The following is an 18868-nucleotide window of genomic DNA, read 5'->3' as shown; positions in this document are numbered from 1 at the left end:
CGTAGCTGGCTAATTTTTAACTTTTTTCTAGAGACAGCGTTTCGCCGTGTTGCCCAGGCTGGTCTCAAACTCCTGGGCTCAAGCGATCCTCCCACCTCAGCCTCCCAAAGTGATGGGATTATAGGCGTGAGCCACCGCGCCCAGCCTATTTTAGCCATTTTACAGAGTACAGTTTGGTGGCATCAGCTACATTCACATTGTTGTACAACCATAAACCCCATGCATCTCCAGAACCTTTATATTTTTTATTTTTTTGAGATGGAGTCTCTCTCTGTCATCAAGGTGGAGTGCATAGGCACGATCTCAGCTCACTGCAACCTCCACCTCCTGGGCTCAAGCGATTCTCCTACCTCAGCCTCCTGAGTAGCTGGGACTACAGACATGTGCCACCACACGCTGCTAATTTTTATATTTTTAGTAGAGATGGGGTTTCACCATATTGGCTAGGCTGCTCTCAAACTCCTGACCTCAAGTGGTCTGCCCGCCTTGGCCTCCCAAAGTGCTGGGATTACAGGCATGAGCCACCATGCCCGGCTTCCAGATCCTTTTCATCTTCCCAAATGGAAACTCTGTCCCCATTAAACAGAACTCCCCATTGCCTTCTCCCCCTAGTCCCTAGCAACCACAGTTCTACTTTGTTCCTCTATGAATTTGATGACTTTGGACACCTCCTTTTAGTAGAATCATATGGTATTTGGCTTTTTGTATGTGATTTATTTCCTTTAGCATAATGTCCTCAGAGTTCATCCATGTTCCAGCATGGGTCAGAATTCCATTGCTATTTATGGCTATTCTGTTATATGTGTAGAACATATTTTATCCATTTGTCCCCCAATGGATGCAAGGATTGTTGCCACCTCGTGGCTGTTGTGAATAATGCCGCTGTGAATGTGGTTGTCCACGCACCTGTTCAGTCCCCGCTTTCACTTCTGGGTATAGACCTAGGCGTGGAGTTGCATGCTCACTTGCACTCGCAGAGAATGGGACTGGAATGTTGGCTGCATGACTCTACTCAGGATCTTCTCACGGAGACTCCTTGGTCATGTGGTGTCAAGCCTGGGCTGTTTAGCACGTGACTCTCTTGACATAACTCTGTGCCATTGTCCTGCCTTCCCCATAGGGGGCCACATAGCCCATCCCCACCTAACCAGGGACAAAGGCAGAAAAATCCTAGCTCCACGGGCACTACTGCCTCACCGTGTTGTCAGCTTCCTGCTGTGGCAGTGCTGGCTCTGAGGAGACCCTTCGGTCCCCTCCCTAATCTCTTGTCTCTTGGGCTGAGTCCTGCGGCAACCTCACTTCTCACTCTGTTTCCTCCAAGCAAGGAAATGCTTTTCACTTATAGGCTTCCAAAGGTCTGATTGAGCAGGGTGTCCCCTCTGCGTTGGCCGTGTTCGTTTCTGATCACAGGGATTCTGTAGAGGAAGGAGCACCTGTGGCTGGAGAGTGGAGCGAGGGGCAGCCCAGGAGGAGAGGGCCCTGATCGTGGTTCCCAGCCCGAGCCCTTGGCCGTGGTCACTGCTGCCAAAGGGCTTTTCTGCCTTCTGGAAAATGGACTTAGTAAATCCAACAAACTCAGGACCGTTGGGGTGTCATCAGCATTAGGGACTCAAGTGGCCAACAGGGAAACTGAATGAACAAATGAATGAATGAAGTATCTGGTATAAAACCACCCATGGTGCTTGAACCTTGGTCTTTCCCCAGTGATTTTTCTCATACTCTAACACAGTTCTTGTTCTACCTCCCGGAGGGTAGTGAGCAGGAACACGTACCTCCTCATTCAGGGTCTTGGTGCAGCCACCTGTCTCCCCCTGGCTTAGAGATGAGTGAGGAGGGATGGTGCGTGGGCTCAGGGGCCATCTCTGGAATTGTTATGATTTGGGTTTCCTGGACAAAAGCCGTTGGTTGTGGCCGGTGTCACTGGGAATGTCTGACTCCGTGTATCCCTCTGTGATAAACCTGTGGTGGGTCTTTATGTGTTTATATTTAATGATGATTGTTCTGGCAGGTTCTAGAAGGTTTGGCTTCTGGCATGTAGTGTTTTGAGGGGAGAATCCTACGGGTGAATAATTTGTGGATTTAGGCAGAAGATCCTGCTTCTGATATTTTTCATCTGGGATATTTTGTGGAATGACTATGTTCTGCCCCTTGGGTTTGTATAATTAAAAATAGACCATGAAGCTATAGGCAAGCTTCTCTCGTGAGCATCCATGTGCCAGTGGGAATGCTGTCCTGAAGTTAATTGCACTGAGTGGAGTGAATTCCTCCCACTGGAAAGGATTTTTAAAACATGCATTTACTGTCCCTTGGATTGTGACAGAGTGTGCATTGCTGTCAGGCGGGCAAGGAGTGGAGGAGGAAGGGTGTTCCCCCTGTTCAGGAATCTCTTTGACAGTGACTAAAGTAGGGGTCCCCAACCCCTGGGCCATGGGCCAATACCAGTAGGGTATGTGGCCTGTTAGGAACTTTGCCGCACAGCAAGAGGTGAGCAGTGGGCAAGCAAGCAAAGCTTCATCTGTACTTAGAGCCACTCCCCGTTGTTCGCGTTACCGCCTGAGCTCCGCCTCCTGTCAGATCAAGGACTGCATTAGATTGTCATAGGAGCGTGAGCCCTATTGTGAACTGTGTATGTGAGGGATCTAGGTTGCACACTCCTTATGAGAATCTAATGCCTGATGATCTGTCACTGTCTCCCATCACCCGCAGATGTGACCGTCTAGTTGCAGGAAAACAAGCTGAGGGCTTCCACTGATTCTACATTATGGCAAGTTGTAGAATTATTTCATTGTACATTACTGTGTAATCATAATAGAAATCGGCTGGGCGTGGTGGTTCACACCTATAATCCCAGCACTTTGGGAGGTCGAGGCAAGTGAATTACTTGAGGTCAGGACTTCGAGACCAGCCTGGGAAACATGGTGAAACCCCGTCTCTACTAAAAATACAAAAATTAGCCAGGTGTGGTGGTGGACACCTGTAATTCCAGCTCCTCAGGAAGCTGAGGCAGGAGAATCACTTGAACCCGAGAGGCAGAGGTTGCAGTGAGCCGAGATTACACCAGTGCACTCCAGCCTGGGCAACAGAGCCAGACTCCGTCTCAAAAACATGAAATAAAGTGCACAAGAAATATAATGCACTTGAGTCATCCTAAAACCACCCTCCTCTCCCAGATCCATGGAAAAACTGTTGTCCACGAAGCTGGTCCCTGATGCCTAAAAGGTTGGGGACCATTGGACTGAAGAAGGTAGGGCCTGAAGACCTGGTATTGCTATGACACTGGGGCTTCCAGTGGTTTCTCTGGATGCGGGAATGTTGGTTTCTTGAAGCGGGAGTTGAAAGTCTCGGGACAGAGAATGACTCGGTGGGCTACGGTACTTCCCTGTGCACAGAGCCCAAGTTGCTGGGATCTGGAGGATCTGGAGATGATGGAGGAGCCTGTTCCATGCCAGGGTTATTAGTGGAGTTCTGCACACAGGCCTTGCCTGCTGTCAGCAAAGGAGGTGGCCCTGGGGTGCTGGCTCTGAGGCTCCCTGATCACAAGGGGCCCCTCCAGAGAAATGGGCTCTCCAGCCCCAGATGTTCTGGTTTTAGTTTGTTGCTCTGCCGTTGCAAAGTGAAATGTGTATTTTCAGGCAGGACAGTCTTCCCCAGTCCATGGCCCTTGCTTGTTAGTTTCTTTGGTTTCAAAAGGATACAAGCTGCTTGGTGAGCACTTGCACCCACTGACCAATTAATTACCCTGTGTCTATACCACCTGCAACACCGCTCACACCGAGTCATATCCTTACCCGGCTGGGAGGAGTCCAGTGTTTGCAGAGCGCTCTGAAATTTCCTCTAGATAAAAAAGCCTGTGAGGACCTGGGGATTTTAGTGTTACTTCCTAGTCCGTTTGGAGGTGGGAGAGCTGACACCGGCAGAAGGATCCAGTCCTTTTCTGTAGGAGGAACCTCTTGTGGGAGTGTTCTTGTTGGCTCCAAAGTGATGCCACTGTGTTGTGCAGCAAGTGGTACCGGGAGGTGGCCTAACCACGTTGACCTCCACATCCACATGTCCCTTTGTAGGAAGGCATGCTTGCCCCTGTGTATTTCTTTTTTAAAAAAAATTTATTATTATTATTTTTTGAGACAGAGTCTTGCTCTGTCGCCCAGGCTGGAGTGCAGTGGCACGATCTTGGCCCACTGCAACCTCTGCCTCCCGAGTTCAAGCGATTCTCCTGCCTCAGCCTCCCAAGTAGCTGGGATTACAGGTGCGTGCCACCACGTCTGGCTAATTTTTTGTATTTTTAGTAGAGACGGGGTTTCACCATGTTGGCCAAGCTGGTCTTAAACTCCTGACCTCAGGTGATCTACCCGCCTCGGCCTCCCAAAGTGTTGGGATTACAGGCGTGAGCCACTGCGCCCAGCCGCCTCTGTGTATTTCTTTGCACAAAGATGTTTGGCAGGGAGCCATGGTGGATAAAAGTAACAGTAATGCTTACAACTGTGCCTTCGTTATTGTTTACTCAAACTTCGGTGGTAGGGTGAATGGAGCTATGGTGAAACCGGACTTCTGCATCTAAGTGTTCTTTTTTCCTTCTTTGTTCACAGCGGGGCCTTTTCCGAAGTGGTTTTAGCTGAAGAGAAGGCAACTGGCAAGCTCTTTGCTGTGAAGTGTATCCCTAAGAAGGCGCTGAAGGGCAAGGAAAGCAGCATAGAGAATGAGATAGCCGTCCTGAGAAAGTAAGTGTGGGAGGGCAGCCCTCCTCCCTTCCCCACCTCCTGACCCCTGTGTCCCGCAGGAGGCCTGCCCCAGAGGCAGACTTGCCCCGGGGGGGCAGAGGGGCCCCCAGAGGATTCGGGCTGTGCAAATGATAACCAACTTTCAAAGCACTTTTCCCATAGATCTCTCGTGTCTTATAACATTCACGGCCATGGCTGGAAGTAGTTCTCAATTCCAAAGAGCACGGCTGTCAGGCAGACTTGCTTGTGAACCGAGACCCTGCCACTCACGATATCTGAGTGACCGTGGGCCGGCTACGGAGCCCTGAGTCTTCTCTGTAAAATGGAGTTACTGGCGTCTCCCTGGCAGGGTGTTATAAGGATTTGGTGAGATGCTGCTTACTAAGTTTTTGTGAAGTGCTCACCGCAGCACTCGCCACATAGGAAGTGCTCAGTAAAGGTCTGTGCTGTCGCCACCGCTATGAGTACTGTTGTTGTTATTACTGTTTTATTTATAATAAGGTGATGAAGCTCACAAAATAGAGTCATGTGTCCAAAGCCTTGCAGCTCCTATGTGACGGAGCCTGGAATACCAACCCGGCCAGTGTTACTTCCACACGTTCCGATGGTTTCTCCCATTCTCTGCCACAGACGTGGCGCCTGGCACCCAGCAGTCTGCGTGGAGTTCACTGTTTCAGTGCCTACCTCTTCACTGAGTTTTATTTTTGCTCACTGTGTGTAATAGAAATAAAATAGATTTTTCTTTCTTTCATTTCCTTTCTTTCCCTCCCCCCTCCCCTGCCCTCCCCTCCCCTCCCCTCTCCTCTCCTCTCCTTTCCTTTCCCGACAGAATCTCGCACTGTTGCCCAGGCTGGAGTACAATGGCACAATCTCAGCTCACTGCAACTTCCTCCTCCTGGGTTCAAGCGATTCTCCCGCCTCAGCCTCCCGAGTAGCTGGGATTACAGGCATCCGCCATCATGCCCGGCTAATTTTTTATTTTTGTAGAGACGAGGTTTCACCATGTTGGCCAGGCTGGTCTTGAACTCCTGACCTCAGGTGATCCTCCCGCCTCGGCCTCCCAAAGTGCTGAGATTACAGGCATGAGCCACTGCACCTGGCCAAGATTTTCATTTATTTCTGTTACACATGGGGAGCAAAAATATAAGAAAGTCCTCTCTTGTATAATGGCACACATAGAACCATTCATTTTTTCTTTTTTACTCCAGGCAGGATCTTGCTCTGTTGCCCAGTCTGGAGTGCAGTGGCACAATCTTGGCTCACTGCAGCCTCAACTCTTGGGCTCAAGTGATCTTCCTACCTCTGGCTCCTGAGTAGCTGGGACTGTAGGCACCTGCTATCATGCCTGGCTAATTAAAAAAAAATTATTATTTTTTTTTTTAAGAGATGGAGGGCTCACTGTGTTGCCCAGGCTGGTCTTGACCTCCTGGCCTCAAGCAGTCCTCCGACTGCAGCCTCCCAGATTGCTGGGATTATAGGCATGAGCCATGGCGCCTGGCTCCCAGAACCATTCTGATGTGTCTGGATCCACCCCAGCGATGTTCTTTCATGAGTGTGGTGTCCACACCGTTCCCCACACTGTCATGATTAAGCCATTACCCCGTAATCTCAAAAGGTTTGGGGGAACAAGCCCTTATATGGTACCTGATTTTGCATGTTTGGAGTGTGTCTGAGCAGTGTGCTATGGAAATTTTTAAGAGTTTCTATTAATAAAAGATGTTCGAAATATCCTTGAAATTTTTGGGGTTTGGAATCAGCACATAGCAAGAGTCTCTGTGCAGATAAGCAAAGCAGAATGAGAACAAGCCTTCTAGGGCCTCAACACAAAATGTCACACTCCTCACATTCTTTCTGAATAAACCGTCTCGCCTGCTCCTCTCTTACTGGGACCAGCAGTGTCCACTGAACGATGTTCAGCCATCATTTGTACAAACACAGCACTGCTGAGAGGGCCAGGACAGTCTGTCCTCTTCTGACCTTTGTGTAACTCACAGAAGAAGCTACAGCATGCCTGATAAGTGTTTGAGAACAAACAGGTCTCTATAACTTTGTAGCTTAAGGGTTTTGCTTATTTGTTTGGTAGTTTGGTCGTTTCTAGGTTCTCTGGATTGTCTATTAGGAACCCAGTGAGTTTCAGGTTGTCCTGAGGAGGATTGCAGGAAATGATTGTCTGGAAGAGAATCTGGGAAAACAAATTAAGTACATTAGCATCTAGCAGGAAAACACGATGTTAATGAGACATTTATTTAAATTGCTCATTTTCCAATATGAAATCAGTACTTGGAGAAGAAGTTATTTGCTGGTGACATTAAGTTGCAGACACATTACAGATATTTGACATTGTAGATGGAATTCTGGGTGGGCCCAGAGCCTTCCAAAGGTTTTACATTGGGCACAGGGGCTGTCTGCTGATGGATCGAGGGTGGTGACTGTATTTTTATGTGACTCCCTTAGGCCTGAGAAGTACAAAGCGGAGGAAGTCCGTTTCATTTTTTAGCGTTATTTTTCATTTGCATGAGCAGAGGCCATGGATGTAGGCTTTATAAGCCAGTCCTGGTGATGCTGTGGATGGTCTGCTTTAATTGTCTTGACCTTGCACCTCGCTCAAATAATCACTCCCAGGGAGAGGGCATTTAAAAACCAAGGAGGGCCAGAGGGCTGGAATAACTCGTTTTGATAGTTTCTCAGTACCGGCTGCTGGAGTGCCTGGAAGCGTGACCGCTCTTTCAGGAGTCAAGAACAAAGAAGTGATTTCTCCAGGGATAAGAAGGTGATCTATAGTAACTCCTGCACTGACTTTTATTTATTTATTTATTTATTTTTTGGTCCTTTGCAAATGGTTTACTTGTGGAGTAAGAGGCAGTTCCGCATCATGAACAGCTGAAAGCAAAGTCAATGAGCTAGAAAGAAAACAGTTTGAAACCACTCGGAATGTTGTCATGGAGACATTCATTTAACAAATATTTATTAAATTCTCACTGTGCAGCAGGCAGCACTGCTGGGCACTGAGTTTAGGTAAGGTGCTCTCCTTGCCCTCTGGGAGCTCATGGTTTTGTCACTAAGTATGTGCAGTGGCATTGCAGATGCTGTGTAGGAGCGTGGCCAGGGCCTCGAGGGTAGGGATGCTGTCTTCTTCCTTTGGGGTGGTATGGGAGGAGAGGGTTCACGGAGGAGGAGGGCCCAAACAATGAACATGGTTTGCAGGGTCAGAAACGCAGAGGGTCACTCCATCCAGAAGTGGCATCCCAAACAGAGGTCAGGAGACAGGAGACAGGAAGGCTGGTGTGCTGGGTGGGGAACTCTCCAGGGCAAAGGGTTCAGGGGGAGGCCTGGAGACCTAAGGTTGGAGAGGTGGGATTGTGGAGGGCCTCGTGTACCCACTTTCAACTTCATCCTCTAGACACTAGGGAGCCATCAGAGGGTTTTAATGAAAGGAGCAACGTGATCAAGATTAACTTTTGAAGATTATTGTGGCAGAGCTGAGAAGAATGGACTGGGGGGCCAGGACTCAATGTATGTAGGGAGAATAGTGAGGAGGCCATTGGAAGAATCTGGTGGAGAAATGAAGAAGCAACACATTAACACAGAAGCTCTGGAGGCGGGATGGAAGAAACAGGTATGAGGGTGTGAACACAGTGAAATCTGTAGGACTTAGGGATTTGGAAGGAATGGGGAGAGCAGGGAGGGAGAAGGAGGATTCCAGGAGGGCTGCCGAGTCTCTGACATGGATGTCTGGGTGGATGATGACCCCATTCACTGAGAACAGAAATACCAGAGCAGGAGGGCAGGTGAAGAGTCCTGATCTGGACGTGCTGAACTTGGGGGTTGGGAGGATGCTCTGGTAGAGAGGTCCAGTTGACTGTCCAGGTCTGGAACTCAGCTGTGATCTGGACTTGTTGAATGATAAAGTTTTTCAGACACAGCATGTAAGAAAAAAGTCCTGGCCAGGCGCCACGGCTCACGCCTGTAATCTCAGCACTTTGGGAGGCCGAGGCAGGCAGATCATGAGGTCAGGAGATTGAGACCATCCTGGCTAATACGGTGAAACCCTGTCTCTACTAAAAATACAAAAAAAAATTAGCCGGGTGTGGTGATGGGCGCCTGTAGTCCAGCTACTCGGGAGACTGAGGCAGGAGGATGGTGTGAACCCAAGAGGCAGAGCTTGAAGTGAGCCCACATCGCACCACTGCACTCCAGCCTGGGTGACAGAGCGAGACTCCATCAAAAAAAAAAAAGAAAGAAAGGAAGGAAGGAAGGAAGGAAGGAAGGAAAGAAAGAAAGAGAAATCCGTCTCAAAAAAAAAAAAAAAGTCTTTTGATGATTTTCATGACTAAGTCATTGTAGATGGGATCCCAAATAGACTGTCTTAAATTCCAACATCTTTGTTGATTTCCACACTATTTTTGCTTATTTCCTGACCGTTTGTTGATTTCCATACTATTTGTGTTTGTTTCCTGGCCATTGGTTTATTTCCACACTGTTTTCCATGGAAGTAGGCCCATTTGAATCCTAGCTGCTGGACCACCAGGGGACTGCTAAGCCGGCCCATTGGAAAGACTGCCTGCCCCCCTTTATGCTGAGTTTATTGTAGGCTGAGAAATTTATTTATTTCACTGGACTGAAGTAATGTAGCTAACATGTCCTTAAGGATGTCTTTGTACTTGCTCTGAAAATTGTTCCAAAATGAATTTTCTACTTGATCAGTAGATAATAAATGAAGCTCCGAGGGAAACATCCTGATAAACATGGAGGTAGGCTGTTGCTCTGCAGCTGTGAGGACCGGCAGCCTCGCTCTGGCATCAGCGGCTGGATCTAGAAAATTCAGCACAAGCTATTCCGGACAGAACAGTTAGTTGTGATCCCACAACAGAGTATTTTATGCAGTATGGAATAAACATCATTGGCGTTATTCTCCTTGGATTGGATTACAGAGTTTATGAGTTCTGTGGCTTTATTTATTTCGAGGGCAGGCACTGCTCAAATCTAATTTCAAAATTTGACCGGCGCAGTGGCTCATGCCTGTAGGCCAGCACTTTGGGAGGCTGCTGTGGGTGGGTCACTTGAGGTCAAGTGCTTGAGACCATCCTGGCCAACGTGGTGAAACCCCATCTCTATTCAAACTACAAAAATTAGCCGAGCGTGGTGGTGCACACCTATAATCACAGCTACTTGGGAGGCTGAGGCAGGAGAATTGCCTGAACTCAGGAGGTGGAGGTTGCAGTGAACCAAGATCGCGCCATTGCACTCCAGCCTGGGTAACAAAAGCAAAACTCCGTCTCAAAAAAAAAAAAATAATAATAATTTCAAGGCAGCACTTAAAGTACTTTTGCAGGAGTAGAAAGGCAAATATATCAACAGTCTACATTTAAATGAGAGCTGAAGAGAGAGGGGGATGCATAGATTGGAAAGTGGGGGCTGAGAGAAGCAAACCAGCTGTGTCTGAAGCAGCCCATTTACTAATAGTTGGGAAAACTGAGGCTCAGTTTGGTGGAAGGGGTACTGTCTGAATGAAACATGGCACCAGAATTCAACATGCTGTTCTGATGCCTGCTTTGTAGGCTGCAGAGATTGTCTTGCCTTGGGGAAGTGACCCTGGCAGGAACTGATTTGAATTGGCATGTTTTCATCTACCTGGGTACACTGAGGAGTCTCAGATGTTGGTCTCTGCCTCTTTCTCTCCAAATCAGTGTTTCTCAGCCCTGGCTGCACCGCAAAATCACCTAGGAAGCTCTTAAAATCATACTGATTAGCCGGGCATGGTGAGTGGCTTATGCTTATAATTGCAGCACTTTGGGAGGCTGAGGCAGGAGGATTGTCTGAGGCCAGGAGTTCGAGACCAGCCTGGGCAACATAGTGAGACTCTGTCTCTACAAAACAATTAAAAAACTAGTCAGGTGTGGTGGTTGTCAGTAGTCCCAGCTACTCTGGAGGCTGAGGTGGGAGGATTGCTTGAGCCGAGGAGTTTGAGGCTGTGCTCCAGTTTGGGTGACAGACTGAGACACCATCTCTAAAAAAATAAATAAATAAATAAAAGGAAAAAACAAAAATATTATGCTGATGCCCAGGCCCCATTGAGGACCAACTGAGTCAGAATTGGAGGTAATGGCAGGTGCTGGAAAATTGAAAAAGCATCTCCCCCAACCGCCACCCACCGATCCTAACACATAATCAGTGCGATGTCAGAACAACCACTCCAGCCCTTGTCCCCTGGTTTCACCTCCTAGGGTGGAGCTGCTCTGTATGATGACTAGGAGTGTGGGCAGATGTGTACAGATGTGTCCACAGGCAGAAACACAAGCCAGGCAACGTTTCCTTCAGGGGAGAGGCTTCATTGAGAGGGGCAAACTCAGATGTGCTCCCTTGGTAGAGCTGAGTTTTGTTATGAGAGTGGTGAATTGACTTGAGTCCATCATCCCATCATTGAGGAGCAGGCACCAGCCACTGACTGGGCTCGGGAGCGAGAACCTCACTTCTCAAGGGTGGCTGAAGAAGTACGGGCGGTAGTGGCAATGCCAGGCCTGGAGAGGCTGGAGTAGGGTGTGGTCGAGTCAGCACACTGCGGTGCCAAGTACTTCAAAAGAGGGTGAGGACTGCTAAAGGCAGCAGGTGCCAAAGCCCAGAATGCTGGGCCAGAGTCCCTAAAATCCCTGGGGCCAAGGTCAGGATGGATGGCAGGATGTGTGGTGGGAGAGTGAGTTAGCACCTCTGTCGTGGGAAGGACAGGGTCTCATCCTCCAGTTACCTTAAGGCAGACACTTACCTCTCAATGCGGACCAGAGGGAGGGCAGCTTCTGCAGCCAAAGAAAACAACTGCTTTGGGATTAAGGAGCAGCCCCCAGAGAAAGGCTTTGACATCGATGAACTCTGGAAATCTAGCCTGCCCCTGCTTCTGCGGCTTTGTTCTGAAGGGAGGCTGGCCCTGTTCACTTGTTTAAATCACTGCCAAGTGCCAGTCTGTGTGTGTGTTAGAGAAACTGACACTTCAATAGAAATTCATTGATTGGAGTCCGGACCTGGTGGCTCACACCTGTAATCCCAGCACTTTGGGAGGCTGAGGCGGGTGGACCACCTGAGGTCAGGAGTTCGAGACCAGCCTAGCCAACATGGTGAAACCCCTTCTCTACCAAAAATACAAAAATTAGTCAGGCATGGTGGTGGGCGCCTGTAATCCCAGCTACTCAGGAGCCTGAGACAGGAGAATCGCTTGAACCCAGGAGGCGGAAGTTGCAGTGAGCCAAGATCGCACCACTGCACTCCAGCCTGGGCAACAAGAGGGAAACTCTGTCTCGGAAAAAAAAAAGAAGAAAGAAGAAAATTCATTGATTGGGGCTGAAGGTAACCACTTTTCCAATGACTGAAAATGGCTAAGCTGGTAAAGCTAGTACTTGAATTTCTCAGGCACCAATACAGCTTTTTAAGGATCGATCTGACCTGCTTAGAAGGCGATATTCTAAAAGACAGAGCTCCCCTCTGGAAAGCTCGCCCTGGAATGGATGACACAAGCAGGAAATGTGAAAAGTAACTTACTTATGATGACATATAGGGAGGCAGGTGCATATGTTACAATTCTAGACTCTTGGATACCTTGGGAAACCGTATTTAAAGTTACCTTGATTTCTTTCTTTCTTTCTCTTCCTTCCTTCCTTCCTTCCTTCCTTCCTTCCTTCCTTCCTTCCTTCCTTCCTTCCTTCCTTCCTTTCTTTCTTCTTTCTTTCTTCTTTCTTTCTTTCTTCTTTCTTTTCTTTCTTTTCTTTTCTTTCTCTCTTTTTTTTTGAGACGGAGTCTCACTCTGTCCCCCAGGCTGGAGTGCAGCAGTGCGATCTCGGCTCACTGCAAGCTCTGCCTCCCAGGTTCACGCCATTCTCCTGCCTCAGCCTCCCGAGTAGCTGGGACTACGGGCGCCTGCCACCACGCCTGGCTAATTGTTTTGTATTTTTTTTAGTAGAGACAGGGTTTCACCATGTTAGCCAGATTGGTCTCGATCTCCTGACCTTGTGATCTGCCTGCCTTGGCCTCCCAAAGTGCTGGGATTGCAGGCGTGATTTTAAATAAAACCATGCAATCCCCATAAAACAGGCTTTGAGGGATGCAGTAAGTTATTTAATGATGGTGGTGGTGGTGGTGTGTGTGGTTAAAGCTAAAAACTTGCCAAGCTTTGGGCATGTACATGTGAGCCTGTCTGCTGAATGAGCTTAGGCCTTCTGGAATCTTAACACAATACACCCTGGACCTGTGAAAACCGGGCTCTGTGAAAGCCTTTAATCACCGAGGAGAGCTGACATTGACAGGTCTTCCATAATGATGGCCCTTCCCTAGCAGTTCAGAGTCCTGCCTTATTTAGTGTACTTCCTCCTTTTTGCTGCATACCTATGCTTTCGTATTCTGGGAGCCGTGCTGAACTTCCCCCTAAGTCTGGAGGCTTCCCCTGCCTGGTTGGCAGTAAACTCAGCTTTGTTTCTGACCATCATTTGGTGATCGTTGTTTATTTCATCCTAACTGTGCATGTCTGTAAGAGGAAATAGAAGTGGTCTAATGCCAGTGCAACTTTCTAGACAAGAAAGAATCTATTTGGTGCTTCCAGTGGCTTTCTCATGGTGTTTTGTCCCTTGCAAAAATCAAGGACATTTTAAATTTGATTTGAGATCCAGAATCAATGCATTTCTGTTAATTTCTTGGACATTGCTTATAGCACTCCCCGAATTGAAGGAAAATACAGTTGGTTATATCCCGTACTACAAAACAAGGAATTGAAACTATCTTGAGTGGGCATGTTGGTTTCTCTGTCCAGGGTCTATGTATCTCTGGGCTCTTCCTGCCTAGGGTTTCTGCTTCCCAAATAGTGCACGCAGTGAGGCTCTTGTGGAGGTTAGTGTCTTATTCCATTTTCTGTTGCTATAGCATAATTCTTTGATGCTAGGTAATTTACAAAGGAACCAGGGTTCTTTAGCTCACATTCTGCAGGCTGGGAAGTCCAAGATCGGGTGGCTGCCTCTGGTGAGGATTTTGTGCTGCTTTATGGCATATGGCAGAAAAGCAGAAGGGCAAGTGAGTGTGTGCAAAGAGAGGGGAGGTGAAGAGACCACCCTGCCTTATAACAACCTGCTCTTGTTAGAGCTAACCTAGTCCCATGAGAACTGCATCCATCCCTACATGATTGTAGATCCCTCATGACCGAAACAATTCCCAGCACTGCTGGATTGAGGATTTACGTTTCAACACATGAACTGTTGGAGGACACGCTCAAAGCATGGCAGTTTCCCTTTCTTTAGTTCCTTCTACCACAGCACTGTGCAAATGAGTATTTAGATGCATGTCTGATAGTCACCCTCACCACCTTAATTCCAAAAAGTCCCCACTTAATAGAATCCAAACTCCTTTGCAAATGAGCCCCCGACTTTGTGATCTACCTCTTTGGTTTTCATCTTCCCACCCCTCACCCCATGTTTCAGTTTAGTTCTCCTGAAAGGAGCAGATAATTGCATCTTTCCTGCTGCAGTTTGACACACACCTCCTTCAGGACACCTCTCTTGATTTCCTGTCTGGATGGGCCCTTCCCTCTGAGATTCCACGGCACCAAGGTTTACTTCTATCACTCCTGACTGTGCCGTGGGATCTCTGCTGCTCCGAACTGTGGACTTCCTGAATCTAGCCCTGAACTAAAGGCAACATGGCGGGAATGGAGGCAAGGATTAAGGGAACTCAGGTGAAATTAAGGATGTTAGAAACGCTGGGACTGGGTGCTGATTAGGCAAAGAAGGTTTAGTGGAAGGGAGGAATCTATGCTGATTTCCAGTTCTCTCTGGCTTTGGTGACTGTATTAGTTCTCCAAAGAAACAGAAGCAATAGGATATATATAGATATACAGAAAGATTTATTATGAGGGATTGGCTCACGTAATTCTGGAGGCTGAGAAGCTCCACAGTCTGCCATCTGCAAACTGGAGACCCAGGAAAGCCAGTGATTTGGTCCAAGGCCAAAGACCTGGGAACCAGGGGAGCCGACGTCCAAGGGCCAGAGATGGATGTCCTAGCTCCAGGAGAGAGAAAAACCAGGTGTAGCGGCACGTGCCTGTACCTGCAATTACTTGGGAGGCTGAGGTGGGAAGATCACTTGAGTCCAGGAGTCGAGGCTGCAGTGAGCTGTGATGACACCGCTGCACTCCAGTCTGGGCAACAGAGTGAGACTCTGTCTCTAAAAAAAAAAAAAAAAAAAAAAAAAGGGAAGAAGAACAAATTGATTCTTCCTCTGCCTTTTTGTTCTGTTCTGGCTCTCAGTGGATTTGAACATACCCGCTTACACGGGTGAGGATAATCTTTTTACTCAGGCTGCGATTCACATGCTAATCTCTTCCAGAAATTCCCTCACAGACACACCAGAAATACTGTTTTACCGGCTATCTGGGCATCCTTTAGGCCAGTCAAGTTGACACATAAAATTATCCGTTACATTGGCCAAGTGGATGGCAGATTCCTCGACCAATATGGGGCATTCCAGAAGAGGCGGAAGGTTAGAGAGAGAGAGAGAGAGAGAGAGAGAGAGAGAATTCTTTTATGGCAACAGAGTATACTTAAATCTGGTCTGGCCTCTCCTGCCACCTTGTATGCTATGTATATTACTCTGTAGATATTTAGAGTAGTTGAAGAAACAATGTGTTTTGTCACACTTTTAAAACCAGTGTTGCGTCTGTGCATGTTTATTTCCTTGTGCCATCTCTGTCATCTAATCTGGATATTTACATGGGAGTTCAGCTCATATGTGGACTAGTTGGTGGTTTAAATTCCTCTAATAATATATCTTGGCAGATCTTTCCCCTTTCTTCTGTAAACTTACTTAGCTAATGATTTATACAGATCCTACTTAAATGATTTCAAGTGCAGTCTGTCTGTCTATCTAGATATCTATCTATCTATCTAGAGGTCTCTCTCTCTCTCTCATAGGCTAATATTTTTAAAAAGTCAGAATAGCTTACATTGGAGAACCACACTAATGAAAGATTAAATGCAAGTAGGCCTGAGATAGACTAGGATGGCAGATATAGAAAAAGAAATAGACACCAAAGGTTCAATTTTTTTTTTCTGTTAAGCTTTAGGTTGTGTCCATTCTGTCTTCTGTGTGGTTTTGGCATGATTCATATGGCAAATGAATTATTTTAGTGAAGCTTTATTTATGACTCACTGTGTATTTTAAATTATATGTAATTTGATTAACAAATTTCATTTCACATATGTGAAGTCCAGGGCTATTGTTTGAGTAGTTTGAAGAGTTGTTTACTGTTTTTAAGCTATATGACTCTTTTTCTCAAAGCTTAAAATTGAGGTCAGAGGCTCTGATGATTGGTCCGAAGCCAGGTTTGGGGGAATAAATTTTTTCTAAAGTAATAATTGGATAGAATTTGGTAAATGGATTAATATCCATTTTTTAGCTATTTGAATTTTTCTTTTATGAATATTTAAAAAATAGTTTTGACTATATGATATGGATAAGTAGGAGGTATCACTTGGGATACAAAGGTATCCATAAAAGGGTATCTTTTAAGAAATACAGTGCTGTAATAGATGTGGTGTTTTTGGTTCTTGTTGAAAGCTATAGAACTGATGAACTAAGTATACACACGTGTAAATGTACTCTATGTAGGTGTGTAAATAAATATGCATATACACACATTGTAAATATGTCTTGGAGGCCAATCACAGTGTCTCATGCCTGTAGTCCCAGAACTTTGGGAGGCTGAGATAGAAGAACCACTGGAGGCGAGGAGTTTAAGACCAGCCTGGACAACATAAGAAGATCCTATCTCTATGGAAAATCACAGAAAATTAGCCTGGTGTGGTGGCATGTGCCTGTAGTCCCAGCTACTTGGGAGGCTGAGGCAGGAGGATCCCTTGGGTCCGGGAGTTTGAGGCTTTAGTGACCTATGACTGTGCCACTGCACTTCAGCCTGGGTGACAGAGCAAGACCCTGTCTCTAAAAATGAATAAATACATACATACATCTCAGTTTTTTTATTTTTATTTTTTATTTTGAGACAGAGTCTCACCCTGTCACCCAGGCTGGAGTTCAGTGGCATGATCTCGGCCCGCTGCAACCTCCGCCTCCCAGCTTGAAGCAATTCTCCTGCCTCAGCCTCCCAAGTAGCTGGGTTTACAGGTGCCTGCCAGCATGCCTGGCTAGTTTTTGTATTTTTAGTAGAGATGGGGTTTCACCATGTTGGCCAGGCTGGTTTCGAACTCTTGACCTCAGGTGATCCGCCCGCCTCGGCCTCCCAAAGTGCTGGAATTACAGGCGTGAGCCACTGTGTCTGGCCACATCTTAGTTTTTTGTATCTTTTTATTGAAGAACAAAATGTACTTTTGCTTCATTTTGTAAATGTACCTGCAAGGGTTTTAAAGTTAGCAACAAGTGACTTCTACAAGCATTGTTTTATTTAATCGTCACCATAAACCTGTAAAGTGGATATTATGATCTACATTTCACAGATGAGGAATTTGGACTATTTAAGACATTTTTAGGGGCCACATAACTGGTAATATGTGGAGAGGAAGTTACCCAGGTCTGTGTGTCTCTTTCCACTACGATTTGACCCATCTGCTGTCTCTGTGTTCTCTTGTGAAGAAAGGGGCCACTTCTCCTTGATATAGGCAGGAGGTGTTCATTAATGGTGAAAGCATAAATCTGTAACTGACTTCTCGGCTACTAGAAAGGCAGGATACGGTGTGGTGAAGTCCTGAGAATCAGCTTGTCTAAGTTTGCATCAGACTCCTGCTCTTAGAAGCTACTTGACCTTGGGCAAGTCATTTTAACTCTGAGCCCCCATTTTCAGGATAATGGAGATGATGATAATATCTGCCTCCAATAGTCGTCGTAGGGATCAAACAGTCAATGCGTGCCTGGCACATAGTGTGGGCTCTCTAAATGTTCGCTGTGTACGTTATTATTATGTGTAAGGGACATCTTGCTAGACAGTGGGAATAGGGGGAAGGTTCCTTCCCAGAAGTCACATCACACAAGTGTCGCCTCCCTAAGGCTCCCTGTTGAAGCCTAAGGGAGCCCTTCTTGAAATAGGAAACAGAGGCAGCAGTGATGAGGTGGCCGGCCTTCTTCCAGGGGTGAAGCTGCTGCTGTCACAGAACCAACACTGCTGCAGAGTTGCCAAGGATACGTCAGTCTCACCATTTTTCTTGCTGACTAAACTCCTGTGAAAACTCTTGCTTTCCTTGGTTCTCTTACCGTCTGCTTCTCTTAATGTTAGAGTCACCAGAGCATTAGAACTGGAAAAGGAACTTAGACGTCTTGGTCCAGTTCTCTAGACTTTCAGATGAGGAAAGAGGTGCAGAGAGGTAAAGTGATTGCCTGAGGTCATGGAGCTAAGCCGGGCAGATGCGGAGGCAGTAGGATGGTTTCTGGCCTCTAAATTCAGAACTCTTTCCACATAACCATACTTGTAGAGCCTCTTTTGGGAGAATGCAGGAAAGTAACTCTTCTTCATCTTGCAGGGGTCCTTGATATGTTGCACAGGACTGAAGAATCTACTCCAGTAGGTTGGCCAGATTCCACAATGGGATATTGAATCTGGTTTCAGAAATTCCCCTGGTGATTTCCATTAGATGCGCTGTTCTTTCCGACTTCCCCTCCCTAGCAGCGATGCAGTGTTTTTTCGAGCTGCTTGGATTGCCGTCGTATACTGCTCCAAGCTGCCTCCAGTGCTCTGCTGTTCACTAGAACAGAGCTCAGAGGCCAGTCTCTGAGCCTACAGTACAGGTTAAACATTGGAGAGGCTTTGCTCTCATTTCAGGCATATCTAATGATTGTGGCCCAGTGTGCCAGTTTCTTGTGTATACAATGAAGATACTACATCTCAGAAGTGCAGTGGGAAGAAGCCAGTTACAGAGTGTGGGATAATCTAGAAAATACAGAAAATGCTACTCTGGTGTGAGGTCATAAAGACCTATCCTATCCTCTCCTTCAGCTGCAGGCCTGAGAGGTGTGCTGTTTCTTCTCTGTCCTGTTTGATCCTTTGCTCTCTCTGTAGCTTTCCAAGATGTTCTAGAAACAAAGAGAGGTGGCCTTCGCATATACCATGATGGACAACAGAGCGAGTCTGGGGGACATTGTATCATCCCGAGGGATGACGTAGAGTAGGGAAGGCAGGG

At 46.9% G+C, this 18868-nt stretch overlaps 1 protein-coding gene across 5 annotated transcripts in view; it reads left to right on the top strand.

Annotated features, from left to right (window-relative positions):
* The window catches only part of CAMK1D (calcium/calmodulin dependent protein kinase ID), a 485392-nt gene that overhangs the window by 199974 nt on the left and 266550 nt on the right, over window positions 1-18868 (top strand). For all 5 annotated transcript variants that reach the window (XM_058431871.1, XM_032161229.2, XM_058431865.1 and 2 more), the window contains exon 2: window positions 4587-4718. In XM_058431871.1, coding sequence (XP_058287854.1) covers window positions 4587-4718 — 132 coding nt within the window. The remainder of the gene's footprint in view (window positions 1-4586; window positions 4719-18868) is intronic.

The sequence above is a fragment of the Hylobates moloch genome, unplaced genomic scaffold, assembly GCF_009828535.3.
Source record: "Hylobates moloch isolate HMO894 unplaced genomic scaffold, HMol_V3 SCAFFOLD_2, whole genome shotgun sequence".
Classification (NCBI taxonomy): domain Eukaryota; kingdom Metazoa; phylum Chordata; class Mammalia; order Primates; family Hylobatidae; genus Hylobates; species Hylobates moloch.
The sequence above is the reverse complement of the archived record's forward strand: the minus strand, read 5'-3'. Positions and strand labels throughout refer to the sequence as shown.